General features: G+C 42.2%; 3 protein-coding genes across 6 annotated transcripts in view; 1 reads left to right on the forward strand and 2 right to left on the reverse strand.

The window, feature by feature from the left end:
* The window catches only part of APBA2 (amyloid beta precursor protein binding family A member 2), an 84,005-nt gene extending 82,021 nt beyond the window's left edge, over nt 1-1,984 (reverse strand). For both annotated transcript variants that reach the window (XM_072345916.1, XM_072345915.1), the window contains exon 1: nt 1,753-1,984. The gene's annotated coding sequence lies outside the window, so the exon portion shown is untranslated. The remainder of the gene's footprint in view (nt 1-1,752) is intronic.
* MPHOSPH10 (M-phase phosphoprotein 10) lies at nt 1,918-20,275 on the forward strand. 3 transcript variants are annotated; one of them, XM_072345922.1, is made up of 11 exons: nt 1,918-2,066; nt 14,367-15,024; nt 15,701-15,849; nt 16,266-16,422; nt 16,657-16,798; nt 17,240-17,307; nt 17,911-18,048; nt 18,254-18,364; nt 18,574-18,681; nt 19,048-19,278; nt 19,625-20,275. In XM_072345922.1, exons 1-11 carry the CDS (start codon nt 1,918-1,920, stop codon nt 19,772-19,774), a joined length of 2,061 nt encoding a protein of 686 aa, XP_072202023.1. In that variant the 3' UTR covers nt 19,775-20,275. The 3 variants fall into 3 exon arrangements, with proteins under 3 accessions (XP_072202023.1, XP_072202024.1, XP_072202025.1); XM_072345923.1 differs by lacking the exon at nt 1,918-2,066 and adding an exon at nt 13,612-13,726 and having other exon boundaries at nt 19,625-20,273; XM_072345924.1 differs by lacking the exon at nt 1,918-2,066 and adding an exon at nt 13,823-13,951.
* MCEE (methylmalonyl-CoA epimerase) lies at nt 2,928-13,055 on the reverse strand. The gene is made up of 3 exons (XM_072345509.1): nt 12,958-13,055; nt 8,147-8,478; nt 2,928-5,523 (listed from the first exon to the last, which is right to left on the reverse strand). The coding sequence occupies exons 1-3, from the start codon at nt 12,986-12,988 to the stop codon at nt 5,371-5,373; spliced, it is 516 nt and encodes a 171-aa protein (XP_072201610.1). The 5' UTR covers nt 12,989-13,055; the 3' UTR covers nt 2,928-5,370.
* Nucleotides 20,276-20,398: the final 123 nt, after the last annotated feature.

Raw genomic sequence — 20,398 nt, forward strand, 5'->3', positions numbered from 1 at the left:
ACACTGCATCTTTAAAAATAGCCTTAGCTGTTTTCAAGTGCAGATAAGACCTAAACTATCACAGAATTTAGGTCTTGGAAGCCTGACAGTCAAGGTTTACAAGGACAGCTCTGCAGCATAAAACCTTATAAGCCTATAGAAGAAAAAGTACAGCAGCTTCCCCTTCTGTGGTTCAGTACCCATAGCACAACATACGGAAATAAAAGGTCCATCCACCTTGGCTGTCCCACACAGAGAAGAATCTGGACTATACAGTGATCAATTTCCATCCATTCCAGCTGTAAGAAAAGCTTCAATCATATGCTTTTCAACATACAGATAACCAGCACGTACTGTGTTTTTACTTGTAAGTGCTGATAAACAATTACACAAAAATTCCTTTTCAGATATCTTATGTAGAAATACTGTTGTTTACACACAACCACATAGAACTGTGATAGCAGTTGCTTCTGTTGTTCATTTCTGCTGCTAAAATGAGGGAGCACTGGGCAATCGGCAAAATAGATGGAATACCTTCTCTGCAAACAGATTTCCCAGCCCCCCTCCATGGAGATCATACAGTGGCCTTGACAAGGTAATACAGCTGAAACATTTCCATTTCTTACCCAAACGAGCCACAGTCATTTCTGACTTTTCTTAAACCTCAATGTAATGCATATCACCTTTGAATTGCAACCAGATTTCTGTCGCCTTTATTTACACTTCTTATACGCCCTCACTGCCATGCAGCAACCGCCAGAATGACACTGAGGATGCTAACTACAGAGCCCTGTAAGCGCAGACTGCCGAGGCAAGCAGCCAGCCCTCACCTCTCGAGATGCAGCCAGAAACGCAGCATTCCCCTCCTCTCCCCCACCCCCATCCCTTTTGTTACGGCAATACAAAAATTGTATTCAAAAACTGCTCCAAAAGGGGAAGGCAGATCACGATGCCTGGTGCTGTTTATCCCGAGAAAAATTGGGGGTCCCTTATGGAGCAGCTTTTTCCCCTCCAGATCTCATGACGAAGGGAGCGGAGGGAAAAAAAAGAAAGGAAAAAAAAAAAAAAAAAAGGAAATGACAATCTTTGATCCGTTTGCTGCATGGGAGGCATGAAATCAGAAACAAATACAAACTCCTAGCGGTGCTGCATTGCATGAGGGCTTCTCCTGCGTTTCGTTTGACTATTAACGGACCCTCGAGGCTCCAGCCCTGCAACAAAACCCTGACATTGTGCATGTAACCGCGCCGATCTGCACCGGAGCGCCCGCATCAGCGTACGGAGCCGCTCCGGCGCGGAGCTGAGGGGAGCCGTGCGGGCAGGGCACGCCGCTCGGGGCGGCCGTCCCGCGGGGAGCTGAGGGGCAGAGCGACCGCCGCGGTGCAGCGCTGCGCCGATCCCCGCAGGCTCCGGGCGGCTGAGGGGCGGCGATGGCACTGCCGCGCGACAGCGGGAGGAGAGCGGCCCCGCGCAGCCCCGCACGCCCGAGCCCCACGCCGCCATGCCGCAGGGCTCCCCCTGCAGCGGGAGGGTCCCCCCGCGGGCAGGGCAGATACCGGGGCAGGGGACGAGGCGGGGGCGGCCCCCGCTTCTGCTCTCGAGGTGCGCGGCGCCCGCGCGGCCCGAGGTTCGCCCACTCGGCTCCCGCCCGGCGCCTCGGGCTCCCCGCTCCCACGAGCAGCCGCAGGGATGCTGCCGCCCCACCCGCGGCGGAGCCCCGGACCCGCCGCGTCGCCGCCCGCGGGGTCCCTGCCGTGCGGCCCCGCTCCTTACCCTGGCTGACGGCGGCGATGCCGGTCCCCACCCCGCGCCGCGGCGACCGACACGGGGGCAGCCGCAACCGCTCTTTTGTGTGCCTGCCTCGGCGCCACACACCGAGACGGCTGCCGGGCCCGGGAAGCTGCGTGCGAGAATACAGCCGGCCGCCCGGGAACCTGCATGGCGCATAGCGCGACCGCCGCGGCGCCTCAGGGAGATGGGGGGGACACCGCCTCGCGCACGCCTCGATCGCGCCCCGCGCTTCGCGCCCGCCTCTACGCGCCCGCCTCGTCCCGCCGTGCGGCCGTCCTCGAACCGAGATGGAGGGGGTATGGCTGGATACAAGGGGGGACAGGGATAGGGATGGGGATAGGGATGGGGATAGGGATGGGGATGGGGCGAGGGGAACGGTTTTAAATTGAGACGGGAGGTTTAGGTGAGAAATTAGAAGGAAGTTTTCACACTGAGGGTGGTGACGCACTGAACAGGCTGCCCAAGGAGGCTGTGGATGCCCCATCCCTGCAGGCATTCAAGGCCAGGCTGGATGTGGCTCTGGGCAGCCTGGTCTGCTGGTTGGTGACCCTGCCCATAGCAGGGGGTTGGAACTGGATGAGCTTTTCAACCCAGACCATTCTATGATCCTGTGGTTTTCCAAGAATGACATTTCTTATGGTGAGTGACAAACCCAGTTGGTTTCTCAGTTGTTTTACCAGAAAAAAAGAGATCTTCCGACAGTGAGGTGATGGCAGTTACTTGGTATATAAAGGAGAATATGTGAGATCAAGTGCAGCTAGGTCAGTTATGAGAGGACTTGCTCATTAGTGTGCAGATTTCAGACTTGTAGCTATTGACTATAAAAGGCAATCTTTGTCATGACAGCAAAAGTGAAAAGCTGCCTTGATGTAATTGTATTGCGTTCTGGTCAGCTCGGTCTCGATGTTCACTCTGCATCCCATCCAGCTTGGTACGCTTTGTTTGCCCTGGGGTAGCTGTACCAGTTGCTCAGCACCAACTCAAATTCCGTCTATATGCAAAGGCCTTTCATGGAAACCCGGCTAGTGGACTTTTTGTTTGTTTAGGTACGATTTCCGTTAAGATTCACACAACAGCTATTTGCTGCTATTAAGCTGCTATTTCTTATACTCTTTCCTTTTTGTCTGTGGTACCAGCCACTGACGCAGAAGTGAGATTTTCTTTCCCATTTAATGCAGACTGTCTGGTCTCTCACAGTTGTTACTTTAGAACTTTTTGTTTCCTTTAAATCATGACTTAAACTTATCTTTATTACTGGAAAGAATGCAATGTAAAAGTGAGTTAAAAGGTTCATTTAACATCTTATGGAAGATTTTAGTACCTATGTACTATTTTAATGGTAACAAAGCATTAACAGCTAAAGATCACTTCATATTACATCTAGAAATGACACAAAGTACTTCAAAATAGATCTACTTTAAATGTTTGGAAGAACTCTTCCTAACCTGTGAATATATGCTGTACATTGAGCAATTAACAGTGCTCTAAAAAACCTGAGAGACAGTGCAAATGAACATAAGACACCAGAGATAGCATAATGTTATAAATACTAAAGGACTATACAAATTTAGGAGGCAAACATTCCTCCATCACAATAAAATAAATTTACATTTCATAAAACATTCAAACTGCTTTGAAAATGTTTATCAAAGGTGATAGAACTTGTGTTTCCAAGAAGGTGAGATCTTCCATTTTAAAGTGTCAGCCAATTCCTTTATAAGTAAATCCTTCATAAGTTGTTAGTTTTCATTTCCATATTAATCTTACATGATTCAACATTCCGTGATTTAAACTATCAGTTTACTGACTGTTTCTAGTGCAGCCCAGTACCAATATGAGAAGTGCTAGGAATTTTCTTCTGCTTCACAGTCTAATAATTTCACAAACACAGTGATCAAACAAATGAGTATTTACAAAAACAATTAACTCTTTTTCTCTTAACTGGGTTCTGGAGTCCAACAAACCCAAGTTCATATCACTAGGAAGAATTTCTAATAAGGAGAGAATCAACTGAGCACTTCCTGTTAGTATCTCACCATCCCCACATTCCGCTGTTTTCCGGTAAGACCTTCTTGGTCACATCAATTTCCATTCATCTGCCACAGCAAGACAGTCCAAATCCAAGGACTGTCCTTAGCAACATGCAGCCATACTTTTGCATGTGCATTAAGAAGGATATCCCGTTCAGGAAGTGGTGAGAAGAAGTTTCTCTTGTCATTCATTCACAGCCTTCCAAATGGTCAGTCTCACAACCATTTTAAATGCTGCAACTGTGGCTTCAAAACAGAAGTTATTCCAAAACTTACAACAAACTGGATAAAGTTGTCAATAATGAACACAAATCCAAACTGATACAGTATTTTTTCTTAAATCCAGGTGGATTAATTGCAGACTAAACATGATAAAACCAGAGGTTTCTCTATCCTAGAATAAAATGAACTTCTTTTAGATCAGGGTGGAACAATTCACAGTATGTACAGGGATGCAGGAAAACAAAAAATGCAGGTTGTGGTTTAGCTGGTGAAAATATTATTTCTAAGGACTGGGAAAAATAATGAGAGAAACAGAAACAATTCAACTTCTACAGCTGATATCAAAACAAACTTAGAAAAGTATCAGGACAAACAGTGCTTGCTTAACACACACAAATAACGTGAGGTCTGGCCATGAATAAGTCAACAAACTGTGACTGCAGTCTATGAGAAACTAAGTACACTGGCATGCTCTCTGATGTGAGGAGACTGTACACAACCAAGACTCATGTTTCTTATGCTTTCCAGTGATTCTGTAAGCACTTCTGCAGTAGAAAACAGTATTTGTAAAGCAAGTGATTTCCCACTGTTTGTTCAGGTGTCTCTCAGAGATCTTCCTAGGGATAAAATCTGAAAACAAGTATTCAAAAACAAAAATGCAAGATGCATCTTAAAGTCTGAAATATATCTCAATCATGTAATTTTTCAGACACTTTCTTCCTGTTGCCTGCATATGCAGAGTCCGTATACCAATATGACGATTTATGCTTGTAACTTCCTCACTCATTAATTGTTATGCCAAGGAAAAGGTATTTAATGATTTCAGATAGTCATACAATAAAATATGGATTTATTTATTGCACGAACCAATCAATCAGCATGAAGCAGACAGCGAATGGTGGAAACAGAAATTACAGTGTTCCCTTTCCCTTTATTTCTAAAGGGGATATCCAAGCTTTTACTGTTGTCACTGAGAATTGGGTCTCTGCTTTAAAATGTAGAACAAAATAATGTGGAATGACCTAGAAACTGTACAGTTTCTGTGGTTACAGAAGTAAAGCCATGCGGCAAGAACATGAGGCAACAGAACAAAATTACTGTTATAAATGCAACTTGGCTTAGGTTTACATCTTGAGAATCACAGTGAATTCAAGAAATGTCAACACATTGATTCTGAAAATCAAATGGGGGAAAAAGGAATCTGCAGCACTGTCTCATTGCTCAAAAGCCGTACTTAATCCACAGGAACTACAGTGAATTTGCGAAGAGTGAATAGCACATCAATATTCTCAGCACCAGCTCAGTAACTTCACAACTCATTTATTGTCTAATTTATGAATATTGCAGCTCAGGCTTGCTCGAGTTCCACAAGGACTCCGTGGCAATCTTTAGGGTGAAGAAAAATGACAGGTTTGCCATGTGCCCCTATTTTTGGCTCTTCGCTCAATATTCGAATCTTTTTTTTCTTCAGTTCTGCCATGGCTGCTTTTATGTCATCAACCTTATAAAAGAAAAATACTGTTTACAGAAGTTCATTAGAAAATATCCCCATGCTACGACCTGCTCCCTTTTCTTTTTTTTAAATCAAACTTAATCAAAATAACAGCATTTACCATTACATTTCAGAAGTTACCTGCAGTAAAATGTAATTAACAAAAACCTGCCTAAACTACATAATGTGATCTTTAGTTTGATGTCATGACATCAAATTGTTTGAATGTCCCCAAACCTTAAGTGCATTCCTCCTCCAGAGTAATACAATTAGCACTCAGTTTAGCAAATACAATAGTCAATAATCTATAATGACCTAGAATTAAAATAATTGCATTGTTTTTTTCCCAACTGAGCTGTCTGGACATAACTCCATGAATAAACGTTCATAACACTATTGTATGAAAGATGCCTTGACTCAGAGTAACAGACATCTGTTAGTTCCTACTCGTTTGCTGCAGTGTTGTTGATCAGAATTCACATCTCCCTACAACTCCTCCTACACACAACTACCAGTCAGCTAGGAAAAAAAAGAGAAAAAGAAATGACTCAAGTGTTATATAAAGAAAGACAGCACAGTGTCAGAAGTAGCCTATAGCCCCCTTCGGGTTGCTTCCCCAAGCAGAAAAGCTACTGCAGCTCCTGCAGAGATGGCCAGAAGAGGAACTGTGTCTGGGCTCAGCTGGAATCAATTTCTGTGTCCCTAAGGAAGCAATGAGAGCAAACAGTGGAAAGTCTGTGGCTGCAATCACATTAAGAGTTCCAGGACTGGATGTCTTACCAAACATTCAGCATTCGTTTCATTGCAGTTACTGATTCCAATTGCAATTAATCTGGAATTACTAAATTTCTTCAAGAAATGCTTATTTTGTCCAAAGCAAATTCTCTACCAACACATTTATATAAAATTTTACTTTAAATGGTAAGACAGAAGGAAGAAACGAAAAGCAATTTAATAAACTCATCAGACTTCCACCCTAGTACTGAAAGACATGGTTAGAATTCAGCTTTTTGCAATAAGGTTTTTCATGGAAAGTTATTTCTACAAAATATTTTCAGCAATTTTTTTGTTTGTTTGTTTATCTGAAAAGTATTTTTGCTCAGTTTCAGAAGAGAACATGCCTTGAAATGCTCGGATTTTCATTCTGTGGGGAATAGGAAATTGGGGGAGGAGTGGTTAATTGCTTTTTGATATGATGGTGACTGAATCCATTTAAACATGAAGCCAACAGATATTTTTTTCCATGCCAACTGGTCTATAACCTTCCATTTGAATTTACATGGAGACCACTCATATAGGAGGCTTTAAACAATCTTTATCTGATTTTTATTTACTATTTTGCTTAGAGAATCTAACAGTGAGTTCTAAGACTTCACTTAGGAGATTCTGGCTGTAGGTAGTACTACCTCATATGTTCAATCCAAATTATCTGCTCCATTACAACTCCTGGTTTTCTTGGCCTACTATTTACAGCTACATGTTTTCTTCTTTAATACGATGCTTCCGCATTTTTCAACATGAGGTAATTAGTATGTCCCATTCTTCACAGTTTTCATAATTAACAGTAAGTTTTCCCTTGTTAACTGTCTTTGGTTTGTCTTCAACAAGAAAGATCCTATCCCTACAGAACGAAGAACTAGGCAGAACAAATTCAGATGGTAATAAATATTTCTTAAAACTTCTTCAGAAGGATTACATTTACTTAAAATTCTTGGGAGGCTTTTGCTGAGAAGTGCCCACATCGTCTTTTTCTTGTACCTGTAATTCAATGCTGCTGGTCCTACAGAGGGCTTGAGCATTTCTTTGGTCTTACTGCAAATCACTTCTTCCTTCTATACTCCCCATTTCCTGGGTTTGCCTTCACACTTCTAAAACAGAATGGTCTTTATAGCTGAAGTTGGAAAACCATTTCACTCCCATTGGGAATCCCTTTATTTATTTATACCTCTTTGAGTGAAATAATAAAGTTTGCAATACTCAAATATGGAAAGCATTAAAAATAGGCAGCAATATGGAATTTTGCATCTAACATCTACACTAAAATATGAGTATACTAAATAAGTTGACTACTATGCCCAGCATCTTTATACTCTATTGCTTCCAAACTTACCTCTCTGCTGAACGAGAATAACATGACAGAAGAAACTTTGCTGATGTTTGGTCACTGTGACCAATGGTCTTTTTTTGACTTCTTTATACAATTATCAAAGACATATCACACAGCAAGAACCTACTGAGAATCTAAACTGTGCCTTCGCTTAAACTTAAAACTGCATCTTTTTCCAGTATCTATCAGGAAGTTCCAATGTCAAGAAGTTACCACCCATCAAGTGCTCTTAACAAACCCTTGGCCTTGTCTACCTTCCACACTGGATACATATTAACAACACATAATATAGTTTCTACAGCTTGCAGGAGTAGAAGTTCAGGACGTCATTTACAGAATGGAATTCTGGTTTCCAAAACAGGAAAAAGCCACGTTTAAGGTTTCCATCTCTACAACAGAAATTTTCACAACTATGACAGCCCTTTATGTTTGTTCTTTACACAGTTGAAACCTATGGGAAAAAAATAAATAAAATCCAAACTTTAATATCTGGTATTTTAGTATATAATATATTACGTTAAATACCTCAATGCAGATATGATGCATTCCTCCAGTCTTATTCTTTTGCAGAAAGCTTGCAATGGGACTTTTCTCTCCTAAAGGGTGTAGAAGTTCCAGCTTTGTATTTCCCAGCTCCACAAAAACAGTGTAGACACCATGTTCAGGAAGAGCAACAGTCTCGCTCACCTGTGCTCCTAGCACATCTTTATACAAGGACTGAGCTTTCTCCAGGTCAGGTACTGCAATTGCTACATGATTAAGTCGGCCCAATTTCCACAAGCAGCTTGGAACGTTCTGAGAAAAATAATTTGATGATAATAAAGTTCGTACTGAAGTCTGCAGTCTGGTAAGAAGCCCTGAAAAAAAAAGTGAATAGCATCGATATGATGCTTTTGAGAAAATATCAGTATCGCTCTTTGCCCTTTTAAGAGACCTAAGAAACTCCCTGTTCTAAGCAAATTGCTGTGGAATGCAGAATATAGACAAAGACCAAGGAAAGAATTATTCCATAGAACTCTCAGCTCAAGGGAACTTCTTTTTCAGAGACTGTCATAATTCAGAAGTGCTCTAAATGCTTATATATGCTTGTTAAAAATAGGAATATGTGGCCAAATACAGCAGTCAGCTTTATCATGTACTTAAAAGTTGCTTCTGAATTTTTCAGAGCCTTTTATAAAATACAGAAAGAAATAAGGACATACCTATACATACAGGAATTAAAACAAGCAAACAAGAACAACAACAAAAACCTAGGACAGAACTAACTGATGCTGCAAGACCCAAAAGAAAGATTAAAGACTTGAGCTTTTATCTGTTAGAACTAACTCCATCAAGGAAAGAAATGTCATGCTGTATTTGAGGCTCGAGGAACACTATCATCTCCTCTCCTGTGTTTCATTTCCTGCTTCTCCTTTCTCCAATGATTATGTCTTCAACTGCTTTTATTTTTCTCATGTGTCACACAGGTCTTATACTTGGTTTCACTGGCCTGTTTCAAGATATTTAGAAATATTTCTCTCGTAAGCACAATGAATAATACCATGCCCTACTGAACAATGACGATTCAGAACATTAAAATATTTGCTTTTTTAATGCAACTAGTGCCACTGAGTTCAGTATGACTTAAAGAAAAACCACCACTTATCATAAATGAAAAGGTAATGAAAAACAAAACATACTGAATGACAATATGACACAAAGGCAAAGGCTAATATCTAGATGTAGATGAAAGATGGAGAAATCCTGGAGGAATGAGGTACAATGAAGAACTGCTCAGATGTCTATAAAACTCTTCAGAATGCTCTGACAAGACAGGACTGAACTTTGTACTACATCTTATTTCTGTTCTGCTCAAATAGAATTAGAGCAATTACAAATAAGTATCAGTCTGCTGAATTTGGAGAGATGGGAGGGAAACGTTGCTCTTACTGGTTGCATTTAGCAGCGCAATTAGAGTCAAATGAAAGGATATATTCAGAAAGGCAGCATTTGAATTTCATGCCGTTTGCTTTAGGCCATGTCATAGTTCCCAGTGCCTCAAGGCCAAGCTAGAGGCATCTCAGCACTTGTCTTTGATGCACTCTTAGCTGTAAATTCACAGATGTGCTATTTTACTAAGAGATTGTGCCAGGGTTGCACTGAGATTCTGAATGCTTTCCAATACGCTTAGGATAGACTGGCTTACATTTTTCAGGCTCTTTGTATTCTGAAAAGTTACAAGTCCCTGTAAGGTACAGCAGTAATTAATCGGCTGGTTTCACAGCTGGAAGAGTGCAGCTCTCCATTCATTTTACTACACAAACAAGAACGGTGCAGTACTGAGACGTGTGTGTGCACTTACGTATCAGCTCTAACAATATGCAGTTTACGTATTTTCAATACTTACTACCATAGAAGAAAACATATTCAGAATATTTTGATAGTAAACCAGCATCCTACACTAAGTGCTTTCATAAGCTTGCTCAGCTCTCCAAGTAAGTGTTCTGGTATAATTCCTGCCAGCCTTTCACACAGTGCATCCTGTCATCACTTTCATCACAGCTACAAGTTCTGGAAAATTCTTTTTTTGCTTTTGTTACCCTTAAGTTACAATAGTGCTAGTATAGCAACTCAATAGTTCAATGTACTTTTCAGCTTTTTACATATTAAAATCTACCAGCAACTTCTATGCAGAAGAAAATATGTTGTTTCTCAAATATCTATGCAGAAACTATTTTGTAGATACAGTTGTTATCTAAATGGAACTGTATCTGGAGTGAACAAAGCAATTGCCTGGGGATGCAGTAGTATGCAGTGCTCTGTTACATACCAAACATGCACTTTCTAGTTGGTATAATGAGAGGAATGGATAATCAACTAGACTTGAGTTTGACCAGGTTACCAAAGTAAATAATGCATTTTTAAAAGGTCAAACACTCTTTTCAGTCTACCTAAGAATAATAGTTGTTTCCTGTCATCGCTTTTTAAGGTCTGATTCAATTCTTGGTGAAGCAAAAGAAACTTTCAAGTCAGTATTTTCCAAAAGAGAAGAGAGATGTGAAATGACCACTCTATACTATTTCTGATGTTTTCTAAGCACTTTTCTTATTTCATTCCTGTTTCCAAGTATTACTATGCCGATTGAGTGCAAATACTACTAATGGAGATTTTCAGGCAGTCATGACTGGTAGGAAAAGCTACAACATTCCCCAGTCATCTTGATGTCTCCCATCTGTAATTGTTGCTGTACTTCACACAGGGCATACGATTACACAGCTATTATGATTAAATTTGCATGTTGTCTACTTTCAAGTAAGCTGACAAAAATTAGAGGGGTAGACTGTTACTTGGCTGTTACTGAAGCAATAGTAAAGGAAATAGAAAGTGTTATTTCTGTTGGGTTCTACTCAAGAAACATTTGATTTCTGCAGTATTTCCTGCCATGACAGTGGGATGAAGAAGTTAAGGACACTCCTAAGATTCTTGTAAAGTCAAAATACTCGTATATAAGCATTAGTTATGCGTCAACCCACTTCCCCCTTCTAAGAACTCTACTTTTTCAGTGAGTATGGATGGATGGAGGTTTTTCTTAGAGTTGTGAAGATGTGTGACTTTATCCTATCTCTAGTCCTATGCGTGTTTTAATTCGGTAAGGATTTGATTGAGAATAAGCAAAAAGCATTTGTATTTTTATGGCATTATATAGATTAGTAGCCATGTAGTTACTAGTTAATTGAAATTCTACTCTTTACTCATCTTCATGTTTTTGGCCTCATTTTCATGCTAAGAAGTAGCACACCCAATAATCAAAGGATGACCCTGCAGTGAAAAAGAAAGCTTTCCAGCAACTTCAGAACGAAACGCCATCACTTTCATGTTTCAGTGAATTATGCATATATAACAAAGCCAGCCCTTTGTTCAGAGAGATGTGGTTACATCCTTCAAACACAAAAGCATTCATCCAGTAACTTACACAATTACTCAAATAATTCTCAACTTTATCCAATGTTAAAAAATAAGACTTTGTTGCTTTTGAAACCAACTGAGACTGCGACTGAAGTGTCTGTCCCACTATGGCCCTGTTTGACAGACTTGCACATGCAGAGCAAATTCACACATGCAGTTTCATCTCTTACTGAATATATCACTTACCCCACTGTTCTTTTTAAACACGTAATTTTTCAGACACTGAGAATCTGAGTTTTTTTTTAAGCATTTTGTCCTTTAGAGAAGATTTGGCTCACCCTGCCCTCATATACGATTACTGTCTTTAGTTTTGGCATTGCTGTGGAATGTATGTTACCGTGTTCAGCTTCATTTGAAGAATATTTTTAATGTATCTATTTGGGTGTTATTTTTTTACTTGCTAAGTGTCTGAATGCCAGTATTGTGTGCATCAAGAATTTAAACATGTGCAGTTGTTTTGATAGAGGCATAGAATGGCATCCTGCAAACGTTGATTCACAGGCTTGTTGCCCCCGGTGGGGGGCAGTGTTGGTTGACTTACATGGTGAGGTAAATACAAGCAAAATCCTGCTGAGTGCAGCAGTGCTCTCTGGAGGGGTTACAGAGCTGTGGGTCACAGTGAGAAGAGCCTTCTCACCAGGCACTGCTCTATGGCTTGGTTTGACATTGAGAAAAACTCCCAGGTGCAGAGGCAGTGTCTCACCGCGTGGAGCTGGGCATAGCAGGGCTGTGTATACTGCGTATAAGCTTTCTGGAGCAAACTGTTATATGCCTAGTTATAGGCACAGTTGGTCTGTTTGAAATCACAGGAGGTGCTGTTAGCGTCTTGGAAACTGCCAGCCAGCAAGGCCTGGGCTGTCCTTAGCACTGCTCTGTTTGTGCCAGAAGTACTTTGGGATCAGAAGGGCACCGTAGCTCTGGAGGAGCACTGGACTACACCGGGTCTCATTCACTTTTCTCCTGCAGTCAGGGGCAGTAAAACTGTGCAGTGAGGGGAGTCTGCCATTACTGTTAGGAAACAGTTGAGGTTCATTACTGCAGTGAATGGGAAAGAATTTTGCATTTGACCTCTCAGTTACAATTTAAAGGCAAGCTTCTCTTTGCTTCTCTGTCTTGGTGCCCTAAGTATTAAGCAGGTGGCTTGCCACGTAAGTTTATTCTAAGACAGATAATGCCATTCGGATCGGACCTTTTTAAAACCGACCCCGGTAGGCAGCAGGCCCGTAAAGCTACCTAAAGAGGCCGAGGGCGGCTCCGCGCGCAGGGCAGGCAGAGGTGCCGCTACCCCGCACAGCCCCGCACTGCCCCGCACGGCCCCGCTCCCGCCGTGCACCCACGCCTGGCGCCGCACCCGCTCTCGGCCGCCCCGCCGCACCCGGCCCCCCCGTTACCGGCCGCCGCGCGCCCCAGGGAGGCCGCCATGTCGCCGCCCGACCGTTCTCAGTCTGCCCGGCCTCGGGCAGGCGGGGCCTGGCCGCCCTCCGCCCTCCGCCCTCACCGCCACCGCCCCCCGCCCGGGGAAGCGGAGCGGAGCCGTCGGGCGCGGTGACGGCGTGGAGCTGCGAGTCCGTGCGGGCGTCACGGTGCGCGCCCGGCCCAGCGGTGGGGCGTCGCGGCCCCAAAGGCTGCACGGGCTCGTCGGGGCGTGAGCGGCTGTGCCTGGTGGTGTACAGTGAAATACTGGTGTGGGAGAGCCTCAGGGTGACGGGCAGGCCGGGCTCGGTGCTTGAGGCGTAGGGCTCTGCAAGGTGCTGTGCCACATCCTAGGCACGGGAACGTGCCGTGCCGTACACAACAGTGAATATCTCCGTAATTAACAGTGCAGATCAGCATCGGCGCTCGGACACCGCACGGGGATTTGTGAGAGCTGCCCCGGGTCTCTGCGGGACCCCCAGCTCTGGGCATCCGGGGCCGGGCCGCCTCCCGACGGTGCCGCCTGGCTGAGGCCGTGCGGGCGGAACGTTCGTGCGCGGAACGCTGGTGCCGGCTGCTGGAGCTGCCCGGAGCTTTTGCCGAGTGCTCGGGGGCGGGGCCGGGGCCGGGGCCGGGGCCGGTCCGGTCCGGGCAGCTGCACGTGAGGGCGATGGCGGCCGTGGCCGGGCTGGAGAAATGCCTCCGCGTGGCGGGCGCTGCTGCGGCGCGGCCCGAGCGCTTCCTCAGGTACTGCGCCGTGCGAGGCGCGGGTTCGGCGCGCGCTGCGGGGCGTCGTGGCGCTCCGACGGGCCTTCTGGTGCCGCAGAGCCGCGTTCTGCCGGGCCGGTACCGATGTGATGTCCCGGACCTTTCTTCAGCCGTCGGGATGTCTGTTCCTTCCTTCTGTGTCTTGGTGCTGGGAGAAGCTGGAATGGCTGCCCGAACATAAATGCTGAGGGATGAGGCGGCAGAGTGAGATGGTTATTGTTTCGTGGCTGGGGATCTTGGGTGTCTGGTGCTGTACTGCCTCAGAACTTATGGGTTGCTTACACGTGATCAGGATATAATGAGGTGCAGGTATAGAAGGGGGGAACGTGCTGTAAAGAGACTTAACTGCAATGTCCCAATGGCTGGGAGTGCTCCATAGCTGTACGCTGATGTGTAGAACGTTATGTGAAAGCGGTAACTGTTGAAGGATGCCGGTCTGCAGCACCAAAGGGCCTCAGCAGGGAGATGGAGGTCTGCAGAAAGGGGGCTGTACGGTTAACTCAGCAGAAGCTGTGTATGAATGAGAGTGAGTGAGTTCTGCAGAGTAGAAGTGTGTGTGAGAACAGAAATACAACACCTGCTGTGCTTTTCAAAGTTCTTTTTTTTTTGCTACTCCCAGTGTGCAGGATGAGCTGGCTGCTGACTTCAGAACGTTAACAAAGACTCTTTATGATTTAAATAAAGCTCTTGGAAGCAGTGTAGTTCGCGGAAGTCCTCTCAAGGAGCTGGTGATAGAGAACTTTGATGAAGAACAGATCTGGCAACAACTAGAGCTCCAGAATAATGCAGTTCTTGATGTCTTCAAGAAATCTGTCGCACAGTGTACCAACGATAAAGACCTTTGCCTGATCTCTGACCAGGAAGATGATGGCTCTGATGCAGAAGCCAGCAGTGATAGTGAAGTGGAAGACATGATAGAAGCAGAAACTGAACAGGAGAATGCCTATATAAAACACAAAACTGAAGCTAAAGAAAAGAAAAGTAAACCCAGAGAAAGCGTAATAGAGAAATACAGTGATGAAGATTCTGATGTTGACTTTGATATTGAAGCACTAGAGCAAGAAACTAAAACAGCCAAGAAAACAACAGTGAAAAAAACAGGAAGAAAGTCTGTAGTGGATGACAAGTTTTTCAAGCTGGCTGAGATGGAAGCTTTTCTAGAACATGTGGAGAAGGAAAACGGGGAAAGAGACGAGGAGGAAGAAGATGATATTGACTATTTTGAAGACATTATCTCAGATGATGAGGACGAAGAATTTGAAGAAGCTAAAGTCAAAGTAAGAATATCAGTAACATGATTCTCTGAATTCTTGTTTTTGAAATCAGGATCTGGTATCTGGTAGGGTGACTATAAATTGTTGAGCTCAAAGTAGAAACTGACAAGTTAAACTTATTTAAATGACTAATGATTATTTCTGGGGCTTTACATTAACAATATATTTGACATAAATCTCTGTAACAAAATAAGCTGCTGTAGAAAAACATTCCATCTAAAGAGAAACTGGAATAGGTAGATTGTTCTGGTGTTTATGCACAAATTAAGGTCTTGGAAGTCGTGGTAGAAACTTTGTGACCTTGCTGGACTGCAGAATACCTGACCCAGCAAACAAGGATGAGCAAACATTGCTCATACTGACCTCTGGTGATGGGGGATCTCTAGGGTGACTGGTGCAGAGACAAAGCACAGGGGGTTTGGCAACTTCTTTTTTCAGGGATGCAGCTTTGTAACTTGCATTTGCTGAGTTGCTGTGTACTTGTTTTGAAAATAAATCTTTTCTTATTTACGTTTCCTGAGATTCTTTCTACAAAGAATACCCAAGATATAAGGGAATATGTACAAATGCCAGTGAATAATCAACAAAATCTATTTCTCTCTGACTTCCCCAGGTGTTAGAGGCAGGATAACCTTAGTCTTCTGTCAAACTAACATGTTTTTCTGTCTCATGTTTTTAGCCAGTTAAAAGCTCTAGAGATCTAACGTACAAAGATTTCTTTGATCCTGTTGATGACAATGATGACTTAGAGGCTGATGCTGCTGAAGACTATGAGGATGAGGAAGCAGATAGTGCTCTTGAAAAGGAGAATGAAGAAAGTATGTCTGAGTAAGTATATGCATTATTTGCAGTTAAAACGTTCTTCGCAGTCTAAATGTGCCACTCTGTTGAAGTAGAAAATGAAGTGTGAATTCCAGGTTCCTTTACTCAGCATTTGCCATTTCGTTTTCTGTCTTATCGTTGTGGATTGTATTGTCATCTTAGTCAGAAAGTATTTTACTCCTCTCCTGAGTGTTTCATGGTATTTATTTCATTAAATCAGGTAAAGCTATAATTTCAGTTATTGAAAGTTGGTTTTAATGTATAGAAGTTTCCCTAGTGTCTCTGCCTTCATTGAAAGTCTGTTGCAGTTCTTAACTGTGATTTGGTTGTGCCGGGTAAATGGTAGTGAATAAAGTATCTTGATGTAAAACTGGTGGCTTTTAAACTTCTACTTTATCATGCACTGTATTTTGATTTTACAGGGCTGAGGATATTAATGAAGTCGTCATGGAAAATGTGAGCAATAAAAAAGTTTCTTTTAGTTTGCCAGATGACAATGAAACAGAAGATGTAACTGATACGCAGTTAGATATTGATCTCAATGAGATGAAGTCGTCTTTTGAGAAGAGACAAGAAAAGGTAATTGTTTTATTTTTCTAATACTTTGAAACTATGGCCATGTGAAGAAGTTAGAGAAACATGAAGTACCTGCTTGCAACTTAAGGAAAGTGGTTTATGTATATCTGATGTACATATAGAGTCCCATTCTCACATTTTTATATGAGTAGCAATTGGAAGTACCCGAAATCACTATTTCTTTCTTTGAGTTTACTTGTGAACTGTTTTAAACTTCTTAGGAAATTTGTTTTTCAGATGAGTGAAAAAATAAAGAGTTTAGAAGAAGAGTTGTTGGAGGAGAAACCGTGGCAGCTTAAAGGGGAAGTGACTGGGCATAGGAGACCTGAAAACAGCCTTTTGGAGGAAACAGTGCTCTTTGATCATGCAGTTCGGATGGGTAAGTACTGAAGGGTGGCTTTCTTGAAAGCATGTTGCCCTGTTGTGTTGAATTGTCTTCTCTCTAAGCGTGCTGACAACACCCCTGACTCCAGAGTAGGGTAACAAGAAAGCCAGGTAAATGTCTCAGCACATTTCTGCGGTTGTTCACTTTCATTCTGGGAAATGCAGGAAACAACAATCTTATTGGCTCAATTTTAACTTGTTTGAATGTTCCTTAATACGGTGGCAGGCTTAATTGCTTACTAGTTCCACATAACGTGATGCTCCTTCCCATTTACATTTCTCTGCAGTAGAAGGGTACAGTATTATTTACTGGACTTCACCTTTCAACAAAAATGTAACACTACTATGATTTTGTTGAGGGCTTACTTTCTTTTTTTATTAATTATAACAAAAAGTATGTCTTGCCGTGTAAACATTCGTCTTTTCTTTTTCTCAGCTCCTGTGATCACAGAAGAAACTACTTTTAAACTTGAAGATATCATCAAGCAGAGAATATTGGATGAGGTTAATATCTTGCTTGCATCTCTCTCTATTTTGTTTGTCAATTGGTTTCACCAGAGTGTTTAAGCTTTTGAAATGTTAGTTAGGGAGTTTTCTTGATTGATTTCTGCAACTGGCAGTTTCTTTTTTCCTGAGCTGTCTTTAAAATATGCAAGGACTTGATTTAGAATATAACACCAGTCTCAAAACTTTGGACTGTGACCCTAATAGTGTAGTTCTTTGTGGATTCTGAGTACTAACTAAAGCTCTGTTGTGCACTTTATTTTACTTAAAAGACACTGATAGAGGATTTGTATCCCCCAAGGTGTTGAGGTTTACTGTTAGTTAACTAAATAAAAGTATATATTGGAAGAATATTTAAGTATTTAAGGAAAATACACATTTGTTATTGATTATACTATTTTTTTTTGCCCTGATCCACTGAAAATAAGTAAGCAAACTTGAGCTGTATGTCTTACATTTACAAATGAGAGTGTGAACTTCCAGAGCATTTGGGTAACCATGTGTGTGAACTAGTTAATATGCCAGATAAGTTCATGTTCTAGATAAGCTGTTGCACGTATTGGTTTGTACTTGCATTTGATTATTAATTTATCACTTTTCCAGGCATGGGATGATGTAGTACCAAAAGAAAAGCCAAAAGAGGATGCCTTTGAATACAAGAAACGCATTACTTTGGATCATGAAAAGAGTAAATTGAGTCTGGCTGAGATTTATGAGCAAGAATACTTGAAACTGCAGCAGGTAACATGAGCAGTTTTTTTCCTTGTGGTTTGAAGTTTTCATCATGTAAATGTGCTGCTACCTGCTTTCACCGCTGTGGAAGTACCTCAGTATTTCCGAGTGCTCATATGTGGAATAGCTGTGAATTGCATACTGTGTCATCAATCTTGCTAAAGTAAAATTGTTGTATGAATGGTGTTGCAGTAACATTGTATTATTAATGCAGCAAAAAACAGAAGAAGAAGAAAATCCTGAGCACAAAGAAATTCAGGAGATGATGGATTCGCTTTTCCTAAAACTGGATGCGCTTTGTAATTTCCACTTCACGCCCAAACCAGTATGTACTTCTTTGTCTTCCTTTTTTTTATCTCCCAAACTGGAGACATTCCATTTTCCAAGTATATTTTTAAGTGAAGATAGCACTTGTTCTGTTTTCATAGTAGATACACTATAATTGCCTGTAAAGAAAACCAGATACTCAGTATATATAAGCTATAAGCTCCTGTGAAATGGTGTGCTTAGTCTTGAATGTTTCCTTATTTCTAGCCTGTGCCAGAAGTTAAAATAGTGTCAAACCTGCCGGCTATAAGTATGGAAGAAGTAGCGCCTGTTGCTGTTAGCGATGCTGCTCTCTTGGCACCAGAGGAGATCAAGGTAATTAGAATCCTCATTTTTTTTTTTTTTGTTTTCTTTCTTTAAGTATATGAGTTGTCACATCAGTGAGAGAATTGTGCCTCTCACCCTTCACACAGGTGTCCTTGGTTGTGATAGTATGGTTGGGTTTTGTTCTTGTGATGGTAATTGTTTTTCCCAATGTATAGCTGAGTGGAAGGGGCAGTTGAATGGCAGTACAATCTATCAGCTGTACAAATAGCGGCTTCTGATGGTTTTTAATCTGTCTTAATGTGATACTAAGATGGTTAAATGTCTGGAATAATCGAAGTGCTGAGACAGTCTGGAATACTGTAAGGTGAGCTTTCTTTCATGTGCCTACGGATACAGAGATCTGTTTCTCTTTAGGAAAAGAACAAAGCTGGTGATGTAAAAACAGATGCAGAAAAGACTCCCACGGACAAAAAACGAGAGCGGAGAAAGAAGAAGCTTCGTAAACGTATAAAGCTCAGGGAAAAGGAAAAACGGCAAAAACTACTTGAAAAGATGAAACCGGAACAAGGCACAAAGCTCAGCAAAAAAGCTGCTGCAGCAAAGTTAAAAAGGCTTACAAAAGAAGGCAAGGCATCCCTACTCAAGGTATGGTGCTCTCAAATATCCCTACATAATTTCATTCTCGCTAGCTGAGCAGCTCTAAAATCCTCGGGATGTTTAGCATGCTTACAGGGAATGGTTGGTTTCTTTCCTGTTCCTCTTGGTACATTTGCATCTATGGTCCCTTCAGATATCTTGGACCCAAGTAGTGTATGTGCTTGCCTGCTCAAACCTTGCTGCATAGCTTATGCACAGCATGTTTACACTAGGTAAACATGACCCTCCGAAAATCAATAATTAGTTACAGGTGATGTTGCTTCTTTTAAAGAACTGACAAATATAATGATGCTGTTTATGTATTTCCTAACTGTAACCATTTGTCTGTTGACAGGATGAAGGAAAAGACAAGGCTGTGAAGTCATCCCAAGCCTTCTTCTCCCAACTACAAGACCAAGTGAGAATGCAAATCAAAGATGCAAACAAATTGAAGAAGAAACAAAAAAAGCAGAAGGACATCTCTGTCCATAAGCTTAAATTATAATTGGCTTTTTTATACGTACTAGATCTGTATATATCAATGCATAATGAAACAGTGTTTGTATATTAATGCTGAATTGGGATGGTTTTTAGTCTTTATACATCATTAAAATGTTCTGGGAAGGTCTGCACTGTGATAAAGACACGTTCCTTTATCTTTTTTTCTCATTCCAGAACAAAAACTGGGTGACATTGGCCAGATCCATAACTATGTTTCTGATGTGACTGACAGGTGCTAGCTGTAGGCTGTTGCTTTTTTATGCAGTGTTTTTATATGGTAGAGGTGTAACAGTATTAAGTTTTCATCTTGTAGTCTAGGGATGCAGCTCCATAGTTGGGTCTGTGCCTGTTCTGAGATTAAAACCTTAAGGCTGCTTCAGGATGTGAAAGTTTCCTTGGAGAGCGTGACTGCCTCTACCTTTACCTGCTCCTGTCAGCAATGGAAGGATCGCTTCCCTTCAAAAGCACATAGCAAACAAACGATTGAAAATGTATGTTAACATGGCTCTTTTTAACACAGGTTATTTGCTTTTTTAACACCGCCTCAGCTGTGCCGCTCCTGCACAGTGGCGGTGGTGGATTCCTCCAGGAGCGGATTCCTCTCTGAGGAGGGAGGAGTGTGAAGCAG

Source organism: Excalfactoria chinensis, chromosome 10, assembly GCF_039878825.1.
Source record: "Excalfactoria chinensis isolate bCotChi1 chromosome 10, bCotChi1.hap2, whole genome shotgun sequence".
NCBI lineage: Eukaryota > Metazoa > Chordata > Aves > Galliformes > Phasianidae > Excalfactoria > Excalfactoria chinensis.